Genomic DNA, 23378 nt, shown 5'->3' on the forward strand with positions numbered 1-23378 from the left:
GCAAAAGAATGTAGAATTATAGGGTCCTTAGTAATAGTTAAGAGTGCTTTCTGAGATGTTAAAAAGGGAAGAACTTTTCAGGGAAGGTTCTTTAATTGATGTTGTTCAATAGGAAGCCATTTGGCCTCATTGTATTCAGAGAGCAACCAACACCATATTGGATGGAATTGAACTGCAAGGTAGTAACATTTAAAATTAGGAAGATTTAATCCTTCCTTGGCGTATGGAGCTTGAAAGGTTGAGAGTTTGACTCGAAAAACTTCAGCTTTCGATAAGAAGCTAGATATCGATTTGTTTAATTCGTTAAATAGACTTTTTGGAATTTTAATTGGGGCACATTGGAATAAATATAGAAATTTGGGGAGACTGTATTCCATTTAAAAGAATGAAACATTCCATTCTAATGTTCAACATTGATATAACAGCATTCAAACAAGGACTGAGATGTGGTCGGTAACATTCCATCCGCACAAGAACCTGCCAGTGAATATTTCTCGAAAGAGTTGGTCCATGATCCTGGCTTTTTTCTTGGCATTCAGAATTTTGTTTTGTCTGTGCAACAGTTAGGTCCAGGGTTAGCTCTCTAAATGCAACATGAAAGCAAGAGGTTTATGACCCAAAGCAATTGTTCTTCCAGAATTGTTGTCATATTAAATACCAATGCTATTTTCAGTTCTAACTATTACATCTATGAACTTGAAACAATGAATGAGAAAAGGAAAAGATCATATTGCAAAAATGTATTTATTTTGCCATCATTTTTACTCACTGACAATGAACTGAAAGGTTACTCACGCATTTCAGAGATCTATCAGGACCCATCCCAGGTGGCTATGGGTCTGGCAGATTTGGGTTTCTTTGTCATATCATATGAACTGGTGCAATTTATGTCAATCCAGCAGTTTCAAATTCTCCATTGTTATCACAAGGATTTTATCTGCCAGATATACTTTAGTGCTTGAGCTTACATTCCTTTGCCACTGAGGCGGGAACAGAATTTATATACCCATACTTGAAACATTACAGTGGAGCAGATAGGATGAATAAAGTTTCATCATGCTACGGTCCAGAAGTCCAATTCAAGCAATTCAGCCATGCCATTCTCAATTCAAATTGCTAATTGATTTGTTGGATGAGAGGAACCATCTGGAAATGCATTCGTTAATGGCACCCAAATAGTCAGGGAATAGTTCTGCTGACTCTCAAGGAGAAAATCTAGAAGTTTAAGGTACATGGTATCTGAGCTATGTGAGCAAACTGGATAACTGGATTAAAACTTGGCTGGGTGATAGGAGGTAGAGGGGTGAATGGGTGTTTTTTCCAAGTGCAGGTCTGTAACAAGTCATGTACAGCAGACATTCATGCTGAGGCCTTTGTTATTTATCGCTATACATACACACATGACTTTAATGAGAATGTAGCAGAATGTAGATGGTCAGATAAGTAAGTTTGAAAATGACACAAAAGCTGGTGGTGTTATGGATAACAATATTGGTCAGCTAGAAAGTTGGGCAGAGGTGGCAGATGGAATATATTGTACTTTTGGAAATAAAATACTGTTTATTTGAACATGAGATCAGTACGACATCATGATGTCCAGTTTTTTGACAATTTGTTGATGATGCACTTTTTCACCAAAGACATTCTCTTCCATACTTTGGACTTAATGAAGATGTCAAAACACTAGAAAAGGAAATGCTGAAGACTTGCTTTACTTTCTATCTAAAATTTTGTGATCCTTGAAGTACAAAGTTGAAAAAAAGTTTACATTTCAAACTTATTTTCAGAGTACATTCATGACTTCACATATAGCCCTGACATTCTTTTTCCTGTAGGCGAAGCAACATTTCTACTTAAAGGTAGTTTAAAAAAATTATTCAAGAAAATATATGTTTTCAAAAGAGAGAAATGTAAACAAAGAAAGAAACGCAAACAAACTGACTGGGCAATACAGAAAATAAATATTCAGTAATAAATAATGTGCAAAGTAAGAATTCTTAAATGAGTCTCTGATTGAGTTTGTTATTTAGGATATTGATGGTGGAGGGATAGCAACTGTTCCTGGATCTGGGTAGTACAAGTCTTAAGGCACTTATATCTCTTTTCTGATGCCATCAGTGAGGACAGAGCATGTCCTGGATGGTATGGATACTTGATGATGGCTGCTGCTCTCCAACAGCAACATTCCATGAAGATTTTCTTGATGGTAGGAGAGTTTTGCTGTGATCTACTGGGCTGCATCCTCTACCTTTTGCAAGCGTTCACTCAGATGTATTAGTGTCCCCATAGCAAGCCGTGATACAGCTGTTCAGCACACTTTCCACTACACCTCTGTGGAAGTTTGCCAAGGTTTTTGATGTCATACCAAACCTCCGCAAATTTTTGAGAAAGTAGAGGCACGATGTGTTGGGCCCAGGTAAGGTCCTCTGAGATCAGGACTCCCAGGAATTTAAATTTGCTCACCATCTCCATCTCTGAACCCTAATGATTTACTGAATCATACACCTCTGCTTTTCCCTTCTTAAAGTCTACAATCAGCTCCTTGATTTGGGTGACAGTAGGCCGTTTTCATGGTGCAAAGCCACATTAAAGGTGGATTTATCTTTTTATGGAGAAGGCCTATACGACTGATCCAGTGTTGCTTTCAATTCAGAAGCATCGGGAGCTGTCGTTTGGAGCTGAGGGAGGTAGAGGGAGTGGTGCAGTAGTGCCACCCATCGCCATGACATCAAACATAAGCACCAAGAAGGGAAAGCGGACTTTATTCCAAATGGTGGAGATCTGTTAGGACTCAGGCAGATCTCCTGCACAACCTAATAAGCCATATGATTTTAAAAAATCACGCTCCTGGGTCATCTCTACATCATCAACCCACCCCTTCACAGCCGCTTTCAGCGGCATTGCCTTCATGGAGGAGGTGGAATGATCTCACTCCACCTCTAAATATACCCCCTGAGGCGGATCAGAGTTTGCCTGCTGAAACGGAACTCAGAGTTTTCATCAAGGTAGATGAAGCGATGGGCAGGCAGAGAATATCTGTATTTACATTTGCTTTTCTTTCCCTCCATAAAAAGGCCTGTTGAGTGTGAGATTGTTGTTAATACATCGCTCAGCCAAGTTTTCAGTCTCCCTCCAGTAATAGTTACAGTGGCTTGGTGAGATCTACCTTTATAATTGCATTGTTTTTTTAGAACTTTGTTATATTTGAAGCACCTTGCTTTAGATCTCTTGTGAAAAACTATCAAATGACCTCTGAAGGGAGAGATGATTGATTACAAGTGTATTATCATCATTTACAAACTACAATGTGTCCTTCAACAACTGATTAGGAATGATACAATTCAATAAATGCTGGCATGAAGTTGGCATTTTTCTTTTGAAACATATATATTCTTGTGGAATAAAATAAACCCAACCAATCCTGAAATATGAGAACATTTTTTTAAATCGTTCGATTATAATTTGTTCTTTAATTTCTTCTCTGCTTCCACCTGATGTAAATTAAAGCAATGATTACCTCGACAACTTAGATGGTTTGCACCATATCACACACAGTCTCTTCTCCCGCTCTTCCCTTTTCTGAAATATAAAAAATGCTTTGTTTTTCCACTCTTACGATTCTGAGGAATTGATTTGAACCATTAAAAGTTTTTTTTTCTCCACAAATGCTGTTCTTCCACCCTTATTTATGTTGTGATTAGAATCAAAAAGTGTGATGGTTTTGTTTTTCTGCTCCCAATTATTTTAAACTTTTAATACAGCTTGCTTTTGGTTGCTTTTGCCTGTACTTTTATTGGCACATTATTGCTGTCAATAAACTAAAGGCACAGAAACATAATTGTTGGTTTATTAGTCCAGCATACAAAACCTTGAATCATTAGCTTGGAATCCCACCATACTAGCTGCAGAATTTAGATTTAAGTGACAGAATAAATCTCAAATTAAACAGAAAGCTAGTATCAGTAATGGGAGCCAGGACATGATCAGATTGTCAACAACTCCATCTTCCATCCTTCACGTTTGAAATCCGTCTTACTGATCTCAGCTCTGGACCAATTAATGTGGTTAAATCTTAACAGCCACTTCCATTTAAGACCATATAGGGATGATCAATAGTGAAATGTACTCTCAATTACTAAATTAAAATGTTAAATTACTTCTACTTTAATTTTCTCAACTCTGTATTGAGCTTCTTTATCTCACATTTTAAGCCAGTTTCCTTCACTCTGGCAGGAGGTTCATGCTGAGATTAACTTCCAAAATATGGGAATATTTTGAAATACTGCTGAAAATTGATCTTCATTTAATGACTGGTGAGAATATGAAACTGAGGAGAGGAGGGAGAGATTGAAATAACTTATGTAATGCAGTGGCCTGCGGCCCACGCCTCAGGGCGAGACCGGAAATGGCCTTCAAACATGGCGACCGGAAAAGCATCATGTTGGCTGAAATGCCCGTTTCCATAGGTCACTGGCAGAGCGCTGAAACTGGCCAATCACCGCCCAGTGGATCGCACGGTATCTGGTGCTCGGGTATCTGAAGTAACCAATCAGCAACCGGCCTGCTCAAGCCACACCTGATGGTGACACGGCCGAGCTGACTATAAAAGCAGAGCTGCCACTGAATAAACTCAGTGTTGAATACACTCTACTGGTGTGTTTGTCTTCTGCAGATTTGAGCTACAGCCTTAGGGCTATAATTGAGAGCTTTAACCTAGATGTAGCCATAGTGACCTCGCTATAATGGTGACCCTGACTGGTCCAAACAGCGCTTTGGACCCGAAGATGAAAGAGCAACCTGCGATCAACGACGTAGCATTGAATCTGCCTGGCTTCTGGACATGGCAACCACGGGTGTGGTTCCATCAAGCTGAGGTGCAGTTTACCATTCAACTAATCTCCACTGATAAGGCGCGCTTCTGCCATGTTGTCAGTGCCCTCGATCAGAACACTGCAGCCGGCATCATCGACTTCCTCCAGCAGCCTCCGGAACAAGGAAGGTATGTGGCCATCAAAGAGCTGTTAACCTGCACTTTCTGGCTCTCAGAGTGCTCTGCCCGATTGGCATATTGATGGTTTGGGGGACAGGGCCCCTTCTGCCCTCATGAGCTACATGCTCGCTCTCAATGAGGGACACACCTCTTACTGCTGTTCTGGCAGATCATCCTGGAGGGGCTACCCAAAGACATCCGGCTGCTCATCTCAGAGGAAGACTTCAATGACCCCAGGAAGGTGGCTGCCCGAGCAGACCTGCTATGAGTGGCGAAGAGGAATGCCTGCACTTTGCTCGAGCAGGTGACAGCACCCCATCATCAGTGCCCAGCCAGGAAGACCACTGACCGACCATCCGACCGACTGTCCAACCAACTGAACACATACCACCGGTGAGCAGTACTGTTTCTATCACTGACAGTGAGGTTCCAAGGCCCATCGATGCCGCCCCCCCCCCCCCTGACATTCCAGGGAAACACCCAGGCTGGCCGTCATTAATGGCTGTGACAACCAGCCAACTGCATATGCCATCGACGGTGAAGGGACTACAAGAGTTTGCCGGTATGGCCAACTTTTATCGTTGCATTATACCTGCAGCCACCCACATCATGAGCCCACTCTTACCCCTCTTGGCAGGACCCATTAAAAATATACAATGGATCCAGGAGGTTACTGAGGCCTTCCAGGCCACCAAAAGCACCCTAGCCAACGCTACCCTCCTCGTGTACCCGTGGACAGACGACCCGTCCTCCCTCACAACAGACACCTCCAGCATAGTGGCTGGGGATGTACTTGAGCAGCAGGTTTATGGACATTGGCAACTACTTGCCTTTTTCAGTCAACACCTCAGGCCACCAGAGCCCAAGTACAGTACCTTTGATAGAGAACTGTTATCCTTATACTTGGCAATTCAGCACTTTCGTTACTTCCTGGAGGGCAAGAATTTCAAAATTCACATGGACCACAAACCCTTTACCTTCGCCTTCAGTAAGGTGTCAGATCTGTGGTCAGCCAGGCAACAGCGGCACCTGTCCTACATTTCCGAATTTATAACGGAGGCACATATATATTTATGTCAAAGGCTCCGTTATTATGAAGGGGTAGAGGTAGTTTGGGTTTTTTTTTTGTAGTGGGGTGGTTGGGTGGGGAGGGGGTAGTGTAAAAAATATCCTATTAATGATATATTATTATGGGGTTCTTTAACATATATTTGTATCTTATATATTATAAATAAAGATTTAAAAAAAGCACGCTGTGCAGGCTGAAATGCCCATTTCCATAGGCCACTGGCAGAGCAGTGAAACTAGCAGTCACCACCAGTGGATCACAGGGGACCCAATCAGGGCCCGGGCATCTGAGGTAACCAATCGGCAGGCGGCCCATTCAAGCCACACCCCAGTGGCGACATGGCCGAGTTGACTATAAAAGGCAGAGCTACCACTGAATAAACTCAGTGTCAAATACACTCTACTGGTGAGTGTGTCTTTCTACTCCTGCAGATTCGAGCTACAGCCTTAGGGCTATAACAGAGAGCTATAACCTAGCTGTAGCCGTAGTGACCTCGCTACATTTAGGAAAAGTCTGGGCACTCTCATATGAGGCAGAAGGGAATAGGGGATGTGCTAATGGATTGAGATGAAAGCTAGAAGACTGGAATGGTGCATATATGCTTGAATGGATTGATCAGGCTGAAGGGCCTGGCTTCTGTGTTGTAACTCATAATTTCTTAAAATTGAGGCAAGATCAGCCAGAATCAAATGAAATAACCACTTACAGCACAGAACAGGCCAGTTCGGCCCTACTAGTCCATGCCGTAGCAAATCCCCACCCTCCTAGTCCCACTGACCAGCACCCGGTCCATACCCCTCCACTCCACTCCACTCCCCTCCATGTACCCATCAATGCTGAATGTTCTGGTTGAAGTGCTTTATCCTCTCAATTTATGGGGTCAGTTCTGTCTCATGAACTCTAATATCTATGTTCCTCTGCATTTTTCACCAGTGAAGATGATTGGTAAAATCAATTTCACAATTTGTTAATATCATTCAATCGTTTCCCCATATCATCATTTATAGGTCCTTTGTACTTGTTTCCTCGTTATACAGTACAGGAATATATTACCCAAGTTTTGATTTTCACATGAGTTTGAGGCAAATTCTTTAATTTAGTTTCAAAAATTCGAGTTTCATTAAATATATATCATTTTGTCTCTTTTTTTCTATTTGTTACTTGATAACCTGACTTTTTAATTTTTTGTTTTACTTGCTAACCTGACTATTTAAGCTTTTGAATCTATGTTTCAACGTGACAATTCCACTTTTAGAAGTATTTTATTTCTGTTTTGTTACTTTTTTCCCATCAGTGCTTGTTATTGATTTATCTTTCAGCAGTATTTTTTAAGTAATTGCATCATAATTGGATTTCTGATTCAGGTGACACTTCAGGTCTCAAAGAAAATCATGCATGGATTTGCCATTAGGCCTTTAGATTAATTGAGGCTAATATGATGAATCAGGCATTCAAAATCCTTCTGATGAAGGTGGATTTGTCAAGATTGCACAATGGCATTTTCTGCCTGATATTATCTATGTCTCAAGGACAGAAATTGATCATTATCAAATCAGATTAGCCATTCTGGGAGTACAAGGTATGGCATGTGTTGATGTATTTTGAATTTTCTCAATTCCTTTCAAAGCGTACATATAGAATGTACTGTTTTGTAGAGCATCCTATGTTTTCTTCCACAACCGATCTTGTGAAATCAAGTCTATGTTCTGTGAGATGATTACTGCTGGAGCAAAAAGATGCTTTTTACAAGTTTATTATTGTTACTGGAAACTACCAATTGAAAATGCTGAACGAGTCCCACCAATATTCCAATTGTAATTTTGGATGCCTGATCAACAAGATTCTGACTCTGTTTCCCACTGTTCATTTTTGGAATTGCTCTATAAATAGTGCTGCAATTGCTTCTAAATTTGATGACCCATCATCTGTGCAGACATTGTCATTCAGTCACAAAGCATGGAACTGGCCCTCCAGCCCCACTTAAACATGTCAATCAAGTTGGTATTCTGGGATAGTCCCATTTGCCTGCCTGTGGCCAAACAACATTTTATACAGCAGCTGCATGACTGCCTAATTTTAATGCTTAAGTGACCTGACTGATGAAGGCAAGCTCCTTCTTCATCACCCTCTCCATGTTTTCACTTTCAGGGAGCTCGGCACTTGCACCTCAAGAACCCTCTGTGCTTCGAAGGGTCCTGCCATTTACTACATATTTTTCTCCAGCGTTTTACCTCAAAACTCCATCATCTCTCATTTGTATGAAACCATGAGCAATTTATCAGCCACACTTTCCAACTGATCCATCTCCTGTAACAACCTGTCCACGATAAGACCAATTTTCACGCCAACTGCAAACTTACTATCAATCTTCTTTATTTTCTTCAAAATAATTAACATATTATTAACAACAAAGGTTCCGGCACCGATCTTTGTGAAACATTGGTCTCAGACCTCCAGTCAGAAGAAATTTCCCTGCAGTCAGAAAAAAAATGTCCCTCTCTCTACCCAGTACCTTTGATGGTCAAATTTACTAATGGATCCCATGAGACTAAATCTTCTGGATCAGCCTACCAAGTGGAACCTTTCAAATACCTTATTAAATTCCATGTAGACATCATCCACTGCCCTATCATTATCAACTGCCTTCGTCACCTCCTCAGAAAACCCAGTGAAATTTGTGAGACAGGGGCTTTCCCACACAAAGCCATGCTGATTATCGCGAAAGAAATCCCTCCTATTCCAAAAGCATTTATATTCCAGACTGTGTGCCTCGGTACGACAATAACACCATCTACAAATTGCCGACAATACCACAGTGGTGGATTATATAAAGGAAGGGGATGAGTCAGCAAATAGGAGGGAGATTGAAAACGTGGCTGAATGGTGCACCAACAACAACCTCGCACTCAATGTCACCAAAACTAAGGAGCTGATTGTTGACTTCAGGAAAGGAAAGCCAGAGGTGTACAATCCAGTGATCATTGTGGAATCAGAGGTGAAGAAGGTGAGGATGAATAAATTTAAGTTCGTGGGAGTCACTATCTCAGAGAATCTTTTCTGGACCCAACATACCAATAGCATCTGGAAGGAAGCATGTCAGCACCTCTACTTACTCACCAGTTTGTAGAGGTTTGGTACGACATCAGAAACCCTGGCAAATTCCAGCTGAAGTAGTAACAGTGGAGGTAGTAACCACTGGAATACAAGCTGTTTAAAAGGGGCAATATAGCATTGCAAGACCATGATGGGAAAGGATGTGTTTGTGTACTGTATTTTTTTTTAGTGAATTTATAGGTAAGCATTTAAAACTTGGATAAAACATGGAAGAAGAACAACAGTAAAAATCTTTTAAATAATAATACCGCTGTCCCGCTCTCTCCCGATGGCCTGCTGCCTGCTCTCTGTTGCTGGTGTCCGCTCATGGAAAATTACTGATTTATAGGTCTGTCAGATTGAACTGCAATTGACCGGCAGGCATTTGGGGTTTAGCCCATCTCCAGTGTCTATGCATGCCCCCATAAATGCAGAAGTCTGAAATGAGCTGGAGATGAAACAAGCTGGTGGTGAAATAGTGATGCATCCTCTACTTGACTCACTGTTTCATTAGGTGGGTGAAGCACTGATGTGTTGCTGGGAGGAAAATGAGAGATGATTTAATTCATAAGTACATTAATCATGGTCTTGACAGGACAGATGTGGGAAGGCTGTTGGTCTTTTAAAATAGGGATTGATCATTCATGAATAAGATAAAAAGTATGTATCAAAGGGTACTGAATCTGGAAATCTACAGAAGGAGAGTGTGAATGCTCAGTTACTGAATGTATTTAAGACAGTCACTGACAGACCATCAGATATTAAGGGAGAGGAGGTTAGTATTAGTGAGTGGCATTGTGATAAAAGACCAGCCCCCAAACTGATCCCACTGCCCTGTTTTCAGCTGTCCCCAGGTGTCTCTGATCACCTTGTGGTCTGAGCAAGCTGGTCTGTGGGTTTTCCTTCAGTTTGAACAGTCTGAAGCCCACTGCCCCACTCCTCCCGGACAGCCTGCCATCTGCCCCCAGTGATAGATAGCAGTGAATACCATAAACTTTGGTATATAAGTCAACCTTCAGATAAGTTGGGTCCCCATTTTCAATCTCATTTTAATGGTTTCATAAATCAGGCATATAAGTTGACTCCACCAATTTTCTGCAAGGAACATGCCAGTGACTGGAGTCTGGGCTTCCCAGCAACAACCCAAACTTTGTTACAACACCCCAATCACCAAGTAACAAATCTGTAAATTAAGGAAGCAAGTAAAAAAAAAGCTTTGCTTCTTGCCGGGAAGATGGCAAATGGTGCTGAATCCAAGTTCTTCAGCATCGGGTGCAGCCGGTTGATGCCCAAGTGTGCTCGGTGCAGGAACTATAGGTACAGGTTGGCTACTGGGCAGGAACAGGGACCTCGGCCTACTGGGCAGAAGCAGGGACCTCAGGCTTTACAATTGTCAAATGTCTGGGTGGGTTATGGTGGCACCGGTGGTGGGGAAGTGCTTCCAGGATCATCTTATATGTCAAATGTCAAGCAGTTTTTTGAGTTGAATTTAAGGTCTCATATTTGTATCTGGGATACGTTGACCCTTGAGTTTTGAGGGTTGCAAAACTCAACATACACCAAAATATACAGTGGTAAGGGATTTCTTAAGGTGGTGTGTGGAAAGGATAATTTTGAAATCCTCTGATCAATACTTGCAGTAGATTTTCCCACACTCTTAACATAACATACATAACAATTACAGCACGGAAACAGGCCATTAGGCCCTTCTAGTCCGCACCGAACCAAACACCCCTTTCTAGTCCCACCTCCCTGCACAATGCCCATAACCCTCCATCTTCTTCTCATCCATATACCTGTCCAACCTTTTCTTAAATAATACAATTGACTCCGCCGCCACTATTTCTCCCGGAAGCTCATTCCACACGGCTACCACTCTCTGAGTAAAGAAGTTCCCCCTCATGTTACCTCTAAACCTCTGCCCCTTAATTCTTAACTCATGTCCTCTTGTTTTAATCTTTCCTCCTCTTAACGGAAATAGTCTATCCACATCCACTCTGTCTATCCCTTTCATAATCTTAAATACTTCTATCAAATCCCCTCTCAACCTTCTATGCTCCAAAGAATAAAGACCTAATCTGTCCAATCTCTCCCTATACTCTAGATGCTTAAACCCAGGTAACATTCTGGTAAACCTTCTCTGCACTCTCTCCACTCTGTTTATATCCTTCCTATAATTAGGCGACCAGAACTGCACACAGAACTCCAAATTAGGCCGCACCAACGTCTTATACAATCTCAACATCACCTCCCAACTCCTATATTCCATGCAATGATTGATAAAGGCCAGCATACTAAAAGCCTTCTTCACCACCCTATTCACGCGAGTTTCTACCTTCAGGGAACGATGTACCGTTACTCCTAAATCTTTCTGCTCTTCTGTATTCATCAATGCCCTCCCATTTTTATAGATTGTGCATGTGTGTGTTTTATTCCCACAACAATTTTCCCACACTCTTCTATTAATTGTGTGTTAATAAAAATAATGTTTGATTACAAAACCCTGTGTCCAGACAGCTCCATCGAACCTGACACTTTCTCAACACAACAATGACGAGTGTGGGGAGTGACAGTGGGACACTGAGAGAGTTTCAAGAAAGCACATCACCTGCCCCCACACTGAACCCACCACCCTGTTTCCCCCAAGCAGCCCACCTCCCCTCCCCACCCCGACAGCCCTAGTTTCAACTTCACATATAAGACCAGGGGAATATTTTGACCCATTTTTTGAGAAAAAAGTGGACCTAACATGCCATCAAATACAGCATGTTATATGTGAGACTAGACGTCACGCCGATGCTGTTGTGTTGTATGTCCTGCCTTTTGTGCTCTCAGAATGCCGGCTTGCTGAGTAAAAAGACACACTGACCAGGCATCATGCTGGCTTTGTTCTGCTCAGTGTAAACAATGAAAGCTGGCTTCATGCTGGATCTTCCTTGCAGGCACTATCATGGGATTTGCAACAGAGTACTTCAACTCTGCCTTGGAAATCTAAAATATGCCAACATTAAGTTAGCAGGTTGGGGAATTGTTAAATTGATATTTGATTGCACCTGACAACTGGTGCAACAGATTTTTAAAAAATGGTTTCTTATTGAACCACAGAAATTCATTTTCAGGCAGTATTTGGTGCAGTATTTATAGGTGTCAGTCATCCATTCACTGTTGAAAGTATAAACTTCATTGGACTGCAGAAACAAACAACAAAGTTGTTTCATATTGCTGCTTTCTTGCAGTATAATAGAGGGAGCGGTAAAGTAAAGGTACAAATTATTGTCTCCTTCCAAGTCTGCATAGGTTTGGTGATCATGACCAACAACTCTGACAACCGTCGATGTAGTTTGATAATTATGCAGTTGGGCTGCTCCATGTGGCTCAAAAAAAATTCTGCTGGAGGTCCAGAATGATTCCCACACTCATGAAGAACAGAATCTCATGTCAGCCATTTGCAGCAACGTAAAACAAATAGAAGCATTTGAAGCCATACAGTGAGCTTCTACACATCCTATGGCTGCTGAGATTATTGGACTTGCTATATTCTTGTGGCTGTCACAAGCAAGCATACAGTGCTATTTGAGAAGCCTTCTGGAAAAGCTGCACACTAATGCTTGGTGATTGGGCAGAGGTTTTTCACTGTGACAATGAAGGAATGGGAATATCTGTCCAATTCAAATGATGTATGGTTCAGAAAGGAGTTTGGCCTGTCGTGATCTAGCCCAGTGTCTGCTACCTGCTGAATGCTACCTTACTATTATAAAAAGTTGGGTAAGGTACTGCCGTGCATCTCAGTGGTTTCACATGGGGGAGGGGGGGAGGGATTGTGTAATGTCAATCAATAGTTCACTGTCTCTGCTTCTTCAAACGTTGGTCCACTGACAGAACTTATTACCATTAGTTAAGCCCTTTGGTGAACTATTTTGTCACTATTTGGTCACTTGAAAAAGTGTATAAAAGCCATTCACATAGCTCATGGAAGGTCCTTAGCAGAGTTACATTGCATAAGGGCTTAAGGCAGCCAAGTGTTTGAGGTACCAATCAAGCAGGAAGTTTTGATCAGGATGACACCAAGTCTTTTGGTGGAGTCACTCCATTCAGAATGACCTTGTGTATTCAACCGTTTTAATATAATCAATGGAAAGACATTCAAGATTTGGCCAATGGCCCATTCCCACTAAATACCTGATTTCCCACTGTTCGCGGAGCCTTGCTGTTCATATGGTTATTCTAGTCATGTTTCTGGTCAACATTGTTATTGATTGTTTGGAATTTGAGGACCGTAATGTTATTGCATGCCACAAAGACTTGGTGAGCCGTTCATTTATTGGAGATGGTTATTGTCTAGGACAATGTGGTCTGTCTGTTTCTTGTCATTGATTCCAGTCTTGCTTGTGCTCACAAATTGCTTCACTTCATAAGGAGTCACAAGCAGACTGAAAATGAATAAAATTCCCCCTTCTGATTCAGAGTGGAGGGGTCATTGCTGAAGCAGTAAAGCTAGTTGGTTCTAAAACATCACATTCTTCTGCAACCCTGTCTTGAAGTTGGCAACATTTATCTTCACTCATCACAGCCATCTTCCATTGTTCCAAGAATGACTTAAATTCATCGAGATTTTCTCTGGCACTCCTTGAGATCAGTTTTACAAGTGCACCTTGATATTAAACTTGCTCAAATTCTGCCTTCACAAGAAAAGCAGCTGCATCTTCTGCAGGTCAGTCCTTTTGTTCATGCTTGGACAAGTGCTATAACAATATCAGAATCTGTTATCATGAATATGTGTCATGAAATTTGTTAGTTTGCATCTGCATTATACGCTTTAAATTGCTATAAATTACGTTTTAAAAAAAAAGTAAGAGTATGTGTGTGTGTGTTAGTCTTCTTTCTTTGGCTTGGCTTCACGGATGAAGATTTATGGAGGGGTATGTCTACGTCAGCTGCAGGCTCGTTTGTGGCTGACAAGTCCGATGCAGGACAGGCAGACACGGTTGCAGCGGTTGCAGGGGAAAATTGGTGGGTTGGGGTTGGGTGTTGGGTTTTTCCTCCTTTGTCTTTTGTCAGTGAGGTGGGCTCTGCGGTCTTCTTCAAAGGAGGTTGCTGCCCGCCGAACTGTGAGGCGCCAAGATGCACAGTTTGAGGCGATATCAGCCCACTGGCGGTGGTCAATGTGGCAGGCACCAAGAGATTTCTTTAGGCAGTCCTTGTACCTCTTCTTTGGTGCACCTCTGTCTCGGTGGCCAGTGGAGAGCTCGCCATATAACACGATCTTGGGAAGGCGATGGTCCTCCATTCTGGAGACGTGACCTACCCAGAGCAGTTTGATCTTCAGCAGCGTGGATTCGATGCTGTCGGCCTCTGCCATCTCGAGTACTTCGATGTTGGAGATGAAGTCGCTCCAATGAATGTTGAGGATGGAGCGGAGACAACACTGGTGGAAGCGTTCTAGGAGCCATAGGTGATGCCGGTAGAGGACCCATGATTCGGAGCTGAACAGGAGTGTGGGTATGACAACGGCTCTGTATACGCTAATCTTTGTGAGGTTTTTCAGTTGGTTGTTTTTTCAGACTCTTTTGTGTAGTCTTCCAAAGGCGCTATTTGCCTTGGCGAGTCTGTTGTCTATCTCATTGTCGATCCTTGCATCCGATGAAATGGTGCAGCGAAGATAGGTAAACTGGTTGACCGTTTTGAGTTTTGTGTGCCCGATGGAGATGTGGGGGGGCTGGTTGTCATGGTGGGGAGCTGGCTGATGGAGGACCTCAGTTTTCTTCAGGCTGACTTCCAGGCCAAACATTTTGGCAGTTTCCGCAAAACAGGACGTCAAGCGCTGAAGAGCTGGCTCTGAATGGTACCAAAACTAGAAAAGTGAGATTGTATCTGTGGTTCATTGTCCATTATCTGATAGCAGAGCGAGGCTACTGTAGCTCTCTCCTGATGGTAGCAATGTGAAGAGGGTGAGGGTCCTTGAGGATAGAAGCTGCTTTTTTTAGATACCACCTCTTGTCCCTAATGGACTGATGCCTATGATGGGGCTGGCCAAGTTCACAACTCTTTCTGTAGTCTTTGCCTATCCTATGTGTTGGCACCTCCATACTAGACAATGATGCACCAGTCGATGAGGACTGGTTTGTGTCTCTTCATTTCACCCTCTGAAGTCCACAATCAGTTTTTAAATTTTGCTAACATTGAGTGCAAGTTTGTTGCAGCACCACTCAACCAACTAATCTATCTCACTCCTGTATGCTTCCTCATTACCATCTGAGATTCTGCCAACGTCAACAGAATGATTTTTCACAATAGCAGAATGAGCATCAATACACAGTTTATTGGTGAATGATTCCAACAAGCACTACCAACAATGCCATGCCTCATCTTTCAGAACATGATGGAGGGGATTTGAAATGGCTGGATTGAATTTCACCTTTTTATGATCATGGCAGCTTCCCATGTCAGGACGTGCATGACAGGTGTTGCTGCCACACTGGAACACAGAGAGAAGACCAGCTGATTTTAGAAAACAAATCTTCTCACTGCTTGCTTCAGGTAGAAGGTACAGAAGCCTAAAGTCTAGCACCTCTCAATTCAACAATAGGTTATTTTTCCAATAGCAATCAAGCTCTTACAACACTAATAACACTATAACATTAATCATAAACTACTCTGGCACCACAAATGAAGCCTATTTGCACTATTGTAGCTCCACTTTTTGTCTTGAACAATGGTAACTGTGAATATTTATTACCCATCTTTTGTATTTTTTTCTATCTTTTCACAGAGCAATTTTACATATACAATTGTAGTTTGTTTTGTGACATACTTGTTTGGTGACAACGAGTAAGAATTTTGGCACTTATGTACAATGTGTATGATAATAAATTCATTATTATTATTTTCATCATTGCCTCTGTGGTGAAATGAACTTAAGAAGGAGGCCAAGATGGGCCATCCATTTGCTACCTACTTTTGAATTGTCATTTGCTCTGGCCTTCACCAACATTGAGGAAGGGAATGGTCATGGAGGCACCTGCTCCAATCAGTTTGATTGTTTTCCACTGTTCATTGCTGCATGTGCAGGTTTGACCCAGTCCAGAAGCTCTGCCTTGTTGATTGCTTTGGTGGTGTTTGTGTTGCAAATTTTTAATGAATCACTCTGTGCTACCAGCAAGTGAGACAGTTTGTTGGATGTCAGATGCTGCCTTGTCTTTAAGGAATCCCTAACAGTTTGAGATGGCTTTCAATTTGCATTTTGTCCACCATCAACCTAACACCCTGAATTTGTAAGTCAAGTATGGCACTTCAGTGATTTATAAGGAGGTTCTTCGAATACAAGATTAAAGAAGTAATGATACATTTGCATTAAATCAATAGTTGGCCACATTCTAAGCACTTTGTGCACTTTTGCATGTCCCATTAGAGAAATGACATTAAATCCATAAAGTACATAGAAGATAGATTTTGCAAGACACCAGATAAGTGCAGTTGTAAAAAGAAATTTGAGATTCTGGCATTGTTTCCAGGGAGCAGAGTGGATAAAAAATACAATGAAGATTTGTAAATCAATGCTGGATTTTGATGGGCTGAGTAAGAAAGAACAATTTCCAGGGAGAGGGAGCCAATAGACAAGGTATCATGAGTTTAACATTGCCTTGAGCAGAATCAACCTTTTGTCAGATTGGTAGAATGTTTACTTGTGGAATTCAGAGCGAGACTATTTTACATTTTAAGGAAATAGTGGATAAAGATTAGAAACAGACTCTAGTCAAAACTCCATCTTCATTTAAACCAGCACAGAGACATGACAAACATGAAGTTCTATGAACATCATCAAGAATTATGTGCTTACCTCTTTCTGAGGTATTTCCAAATCATTATATTAACTATGGAAAATCAAGTGAATAATTCATCACCATTTCCAACATGTATTCTGGAGGAGGTAAGAAGAAACTGCAGAGGGTTACAAATGTGCCTAAGGCTACGCCCATACAACCTCCTCCCCTCCATTGACTCCATCTACATCTCCTATTGCCTTGAAAAAGCAGCCAATATATTAAGTTAAAATTAGAGATATGATACAGTAACAGGTCCTTGTGACACCATGTGACCAATTAACATTTGGACCATGTACATCTTAGGAATGTGGAGGAAACTGGAACATCTGGAGCAAATGCAGGCAATGACGCAAAGAACTTACAAACTCCTTACAGACAGTGCCGGATTCGAGATCAGTTGGCTGGCATTAAAGAAATCATCCCACCCCAGTCACATTCTTTTCGCCCCCCCTCCCCCCACCAACTGTGAGAAAAGATCCAAGAGAGCAAGATCATGCACCACCAGATTCAAGGACAGTTTCTTTCTTTCCTTTATCAGACTACTGAATGAACCTCACAACAATAAAATTGTGTTGCCTTTGCTCTGTACCAACTGATGATTCTCTGTTAGTTTGCATTTATGTATTGTGTTTTACTTGCTTCACTGTTAATGTTGTACTATGCATGAGATGTCCATCTGGACAGCTTCCAAATCAACTATATCATTGTATCTTGCTCTGTGTGACTATCAACTTGAAGTACAAGAATTGCCTTCCCTTATAAAGTGTTACTATTACCAAAGAGGTACTGTTTTTTCTGGCTACAAACATCTCCTGTTCACAATGCAAGGTTGTGTGATTGAAAATTCAATGATCTTCAAAATGCAATCAGTGAATACTGCTTTCAATATTTATCCTATAAAAATTAATACAATTGCAAATTAAGGAAATCTAAAACAAAAACAGAAAATACTGGAAACACAGAACAGGTCAGGTTGCATGTGTGGGAAGAAAAACAGAATCCGAGTAAAGATTTCAGGTTGAATACTGTTCAGTCTGAACTGAAAGATTCTAATTGAACAGGTACAAACCAAACTGGTGTAATGGTATGGATTGTATGTACTCATTGGCCGGTAAAGGCTCGGGCTGGCCCACCCCTTGATGACACTATCCCTTGGACTTCTTCCCTGGGACCCAGGCCATAAAGGTCGGGCCACCTCTCTCTTCCCTGCACTTCCCTAGCTTGGATCTGGTCCAGCTCAAGTCTTCTGTATAATAAAGCCTAGCGTTCCCCTCAGTCTTTGTCCTTGTGATTATTAGGGCAACTGGTAGTGCCCAACAACTGGACTCTGACCTGAAACATTAACCCTGTTTCTCTTCAAGCAAATGCAGGCTGCTGAATATTTCCTGCATGTTCTGTTTGTGTTTATCATATGATTCCATTTGTAGGGAATTTTCTCTTTGCAAACCAAAAAAGATTGTATACTTGTGTGGAACTGTCGCATAAATTTAGCCTTATGCTCCAATGTGGGTCAAGTTGGCACAATTATATAAAGTCCATATGGCCTCAGGATAAATGAAGAGATTATACTGGTCAACAATGTTTTTCAAAAGGTTTGCTTCCTGAAAAAAAAATTGAGGATTATGATAAGACCACTTCAAGTTAAACACAAAGATAACTTCAGATATGCTGTATCACATAGGAAGTTGGAGAAACATAAAGTTAACTTTTATTGGGTTGAGCATGTTTAATTGTATAATGATGCTAACACATTACATGAGTTCAACTGACCTAAAAAAATTTTGCTGTTGATTTTCCTTTGAACTCACCTTCTCATGTCAGTGTCCAACAATAGTCAGCCAGCACTGATGGATTCCATTTCCCCAGATTCTGCTTTTCCATGGTCACAATGTCCTGGTGATGAAATGTTTTGCCATGTTCATTGCTGACTGCAAGAAAGAAGTCGAAGTGCGAATGCAGAAAATGAATTTTCAAAGACGTTGCACTTCGTGGTTTTGTCTGCTTGAAGTAGACTTAAAATGCGATAGGAAATCACAAAAATATGTTTTATCTAAAAAAACGGTATGAGCTAGGAAAATTTTAGGATCATTTTCATGATCTGCTGCTCGAAATCCATGAAATACAACCAAAAATGTTCAGGAAGAAAAATCTTCATGTCCAATATTATGTTCTCCCTATGGTCATGACATGTTACACTAATTTTTCAGATATATTTTGAAAAAGTGGGAAACAGACTATTTGCACAAGTGGAACTTTTTTTTAAAACATATCCTCATGAATAAAGTAGATAAGTAGGGAACAGCCAAACATCTATTTCTCACTGACTTAATTTCTCACCGAAGCAACATCTGTTTTAATGAGGCAAACAGAGCACAGCAGTAACTTGCAATAAGTCACAATTCATGGGATGCCTCCTATTCAAAGCAAGTTGTGAGACAGTTTGCTTATTAGGCAGACCATGAATTTCAGGATTAGTATGTTATTAGGCACTTTTACACAGCCTTCGAGAAGCTGCAAATTTTCTGCTCTGCTGGCAGTATAAAAATGTCAAGATGGAATTTATTTGCTAAATTCCATCCCGTAATTTTTCCGCCAAGGACCTATACATTTTTACAGAGTGGCTGCAGTCTAAATTGACCGTGTGGATTCCTTAAGAAACTGGGCTAATGAATATGAAGTTCCCATTGACGCGCAATGAAACGTTCAGCTCGCAATGGCAAGGCAGGACTTTTAAATCTGCGGCATAGTGAGGACACATTCAACTTGCATGCAGCAGACGACGTTGATGGCCGAGTCGAAGCACTGGACTTTGTCCAAGGTCCAAGCCCTCCTTTGCATTTGTCCTGAGGGAGAAATTGACCTGCATCTTTTGGGAGCAGGATAGTGTCATCAATTACGACGTCCACAGGGTGACGTTGTGCATCGGACTTACGTGGCACGTCCACATCGACATCCACTAACGTTCACCCTCCAACGAACTCTGCAATACAGGAGGGCAGTGTAAAAGTACTTTCTGTTGTCAATGATCACTCTAGAGCACACATGTCAAACTCTGGCCCGTGGGCCAAATTTGGCCTGCGATATAATTATATTTGGCCCGCAAGATCATATTAAATATATATTAGAGTTGGCCCGCTGGCCGCCGCGCCAGTATAGCACATGCACAGCAGCAAGTACTACCATAGTAGTTTTTAGCACTTCCACAGCAGGCACAGCAGTACACCGATATAGTTAACGGGAAAGTTAATTAGATATTCACAGCGGCGCCGATACAACGGACCCACCGCCTAGCTACAACGGACCCGCTACCTAGCTCCAACGGACCCGCTGCCTAGCTCCAACGGACCCGCCGCCTAGCTACAACGGACCCGCTACCTAGCTCCAACGGACCCACCGCCTAGCTACAATGGACCCGCCGCCGAGCTCCAACGGACCCGCCGCCTAGCTCCATGTGGCTGAATGTGGTGGGTCACCTCCGCGTCTCCTTGAGCTTCATCTGTTGGTGGGTGCATCAGACTTTCCACTGGGGTGGAGGTCATGGACGAGTTCCACCGCTCTCACGGTATTCCCGGCGAGATGGCGAGACCAGAGGGGACTCCTTGGGTTGTTGGCGGCCGTTGCGGCAGGCGGAGGTGGGGGAGGAGGAGGGAGAGGGGGCGGGGGGGATGCCTCTCGGTTTTGCTGGCTAGGCTGGGGAGGGCTCCCTGCAGACCTCCGCTCCCTGGCATGCTTCTCGGCAACGTGCGATCCTTGGCTGAAAGGCTAGAGAGAAATATTATTTATTGAATATTTTATTTCTTATTTGTTAATGCTTCTTATGGAAAGAGTTTAACCAAAACTATTATTAAACATTTATTTTAATAAGAAAAAGTTTAACATTACATATGTTGAGAGAAAACATGCAGATGTTGTTGAAAATTTTCAATAAATATTTAGTTCGGCCCTCGACTTAGTCCAAGTTTTTAATTTTGGCCCTCGGTGAATTTGAGTTTGACACCCCTGCTCTAGAGGTAAGTATACAAATTTTTCTTTTATTTCTGTATAAAAATCATATTTGAAAACAGTAGTTTGCAGTCACTTCAAATCTTCATCATATTTAGCAAATTTATTCATCTGTTTTACATAGTTTCATCTGCAAGCAAATCAGACATCATTGTTGGGATATGTCATAATTACCTACTTAATTAGAAATGAAATAAAGCTTCTGCAACTTTCCACAAAAGTGATCAATTGATCAGCAGTGATCAATTTGGCCATCGCTGTGCATTTTGAGGATTATGGGCATTGATCATCATCTCATATGAGCTCTTCATTGCACACTAATTAATGGAGTGTGATATCGATGAAAATGCCATCTATGCTGTTGATTGGATGCTTTACTGACTTTTCAAATGATTGTGTCAGTTTTTTTTAATGAAACATTTGTTGAATTCGAACCATTATAATTCAAAGTGTCACCTTATTGATGTGAATTTGCAATGCCCATTTTATGAACATTAGTTGGTCTCTCTGGATAATGGAATTTAAATTACAACTCACCCCAATTTGAGGTGCTATTGAATGTCATGGTTGTCAGCACTCCATAAACAAGCAGAGAAAAGAAGAGACAAGATGCTTTATGGTAACTGGATTCATGAATACTTTGGTGAAAGGTTTGCACTAACCAAACAACTGGGAGAGAGAAAAAAATACATTAGTCTGAAAATGAAACAGGAGAACATCAAGAAGGCACTGTCTTCCCGTGCTATTTATTTACTCCAATTAGTGAGGAAACTAACACAGGAAATCATTTTCCTTTCATGTTTCAGATACAAATTAAACTGTTGAACTATGTAGTAGCTAAGACTGATTCGTGAATGCTTTACTTTACAGTTAATGACACAGAAGAAATTGGTGCTTTGAATACGATTAATATTACGGACCCTAACACAACTAAGATAGTGGTGTCTGACCTAGACACAAGCAGCAAATATAAGTTCTACCTGAGTGCTTACACTAGGGCTGGACCTGGGAAGCTTATTACAGAAGAAGGAACAACATTTATTGATGGAGGTAGGAAAACTTTGCAATTTGAAATCATGGTGCAAAATATACTGGAGTTTTAATCATTTTATTGAAATAATAAAGATACTTCTTGGACATTAAGTGGTAAACTTTATATATAATTTAGATCAGCTATTTATAACAATGTCTTCTTTGTATCTTGAACAATGTGTATTTTTGTTTCATTCATTTTACTTGGTCTATCATTTCATAAAATGGGCAAATGAAAACGCATAAACACAAAGCAATTAATTAGACATAAAATCAAACTTGCATTTACTTTCTAAATTCAAAACTCCAGTTCTGAAAGGATACTCAGAAATTCTTTTGACTATTCTTTGTGTTAATCTACATGCATTCAGATTAACAGTTTTAGAGTGTCCATTTTATATCATGACGACAATTAGAATGTGGAGTACTGCGTCGTTTGTATCTTTTTCATAATCAGAGACGAGCACCAAATATCAGCCGTCCAACTAGACCTAAAATAAATAATGGAGTGCATTTTCAAGCATTTAATATTTATAAGCATGGTAATGATGAAAATAATAGAATTCAACATAGACAAATCACCAGTGTAAGGTTTTCACCCTTGGGGCTGAAAAGAAATATTGTGAAGAAATTGCACATGGGGCATTACTCAGAATTTTCCAGGGTTCTAAGAAATTGTGCCTTAAGATTGGAAAATTGCAAAGCTCACTTTATTATTTAAGAAGTGAAGGAGAAACCTGGTAAGCACAGATCGGAGGCCATTTAATACCAACTATGAAAAAGTTCCAGGAATCTATCATCATCGATGGAGCGGGTGAGCACTTGATCAGAGTCGGTATTGATCTGTGAAAGATAGATCATGTCTGAGTAAGTTTCTTGAGACAGTAATGAATGGAGTAAATGTCTGATGAATGGAGAAGTGAGTCTAAATAAATGTGTTCTATGTCCATTTTAGAAGGCACTTAACAAGGTCCTACACAGAGATTTCAAACATTAGAGCAGAGGATTTAATGAAACATTTTAACATGGAATGGTAATTGTTTGGTGGGGAAGAGACACTGAGTAGGGATAAGAATCTGATTTGCCCCAGCTTTCTGCAATCAGCTTTCACTTATCATAATAACAATAAAAGGACCAATGCAGGTAACAACAGGTAAATATTCCGTAAAATGATTTGCTTGTTGTGCAAACCAATAACATGACGGTAACAACTAAAAATTATAACAAAGTGGAGAAGACTGAATTCTTTCTTATGCTTTTGGAGTGCCAAATAAATTTAAAGCATGTGCAGCCAAATGTTGCGGCATGCCTCATTTCTCTTAGGACACAACATATCCAAATAGAATTTCATTTGAAAGGTAATGAAGCA

General features: G+C 41.1%; 1 protein-coding gene across 9 annotated transcripts in view; it reads left to right on the forward strand.

Moving 5' to 3' along the window:
* The window catches only part of chl1b (cell adhesion molecule L1-like b), a 687190-nt gene that overhangs the window by 606604 nt on the left and 57208 nt on the right, over nt 1-23378 (forward strand). For all 9 annotated transcript variants that reach the window (XM_069936961.1, XM_069936960.1, XM_069936966.1 and 6 more), the window contains one exon: nt 21848-22027. In XM_069936961.1, coding sequence (XP_069793062.1) covers nt 21848-22027 — 180 coding nt within the window. The remainder of the gene's footprint in view (nt 1-21847; nt 22028-23378) is intronic.

The sequence above is a fragment of the Narcine bancroftii genome, chromosome 5 (assembly GCF_036971445.1).
Source record: "Narcine bancroftii isolate sNarBan1 chromosome 5, sNarBan1.hap1, whole genome shotgun sequence".
Classification (NCBI taxonomy): domain Eukaryota; kingdom Metazoa; phylum Chordata; class Chondrichthyes; order Torpediniformes; family Narcinidae; genus Narcine; species Narcine bancroftii.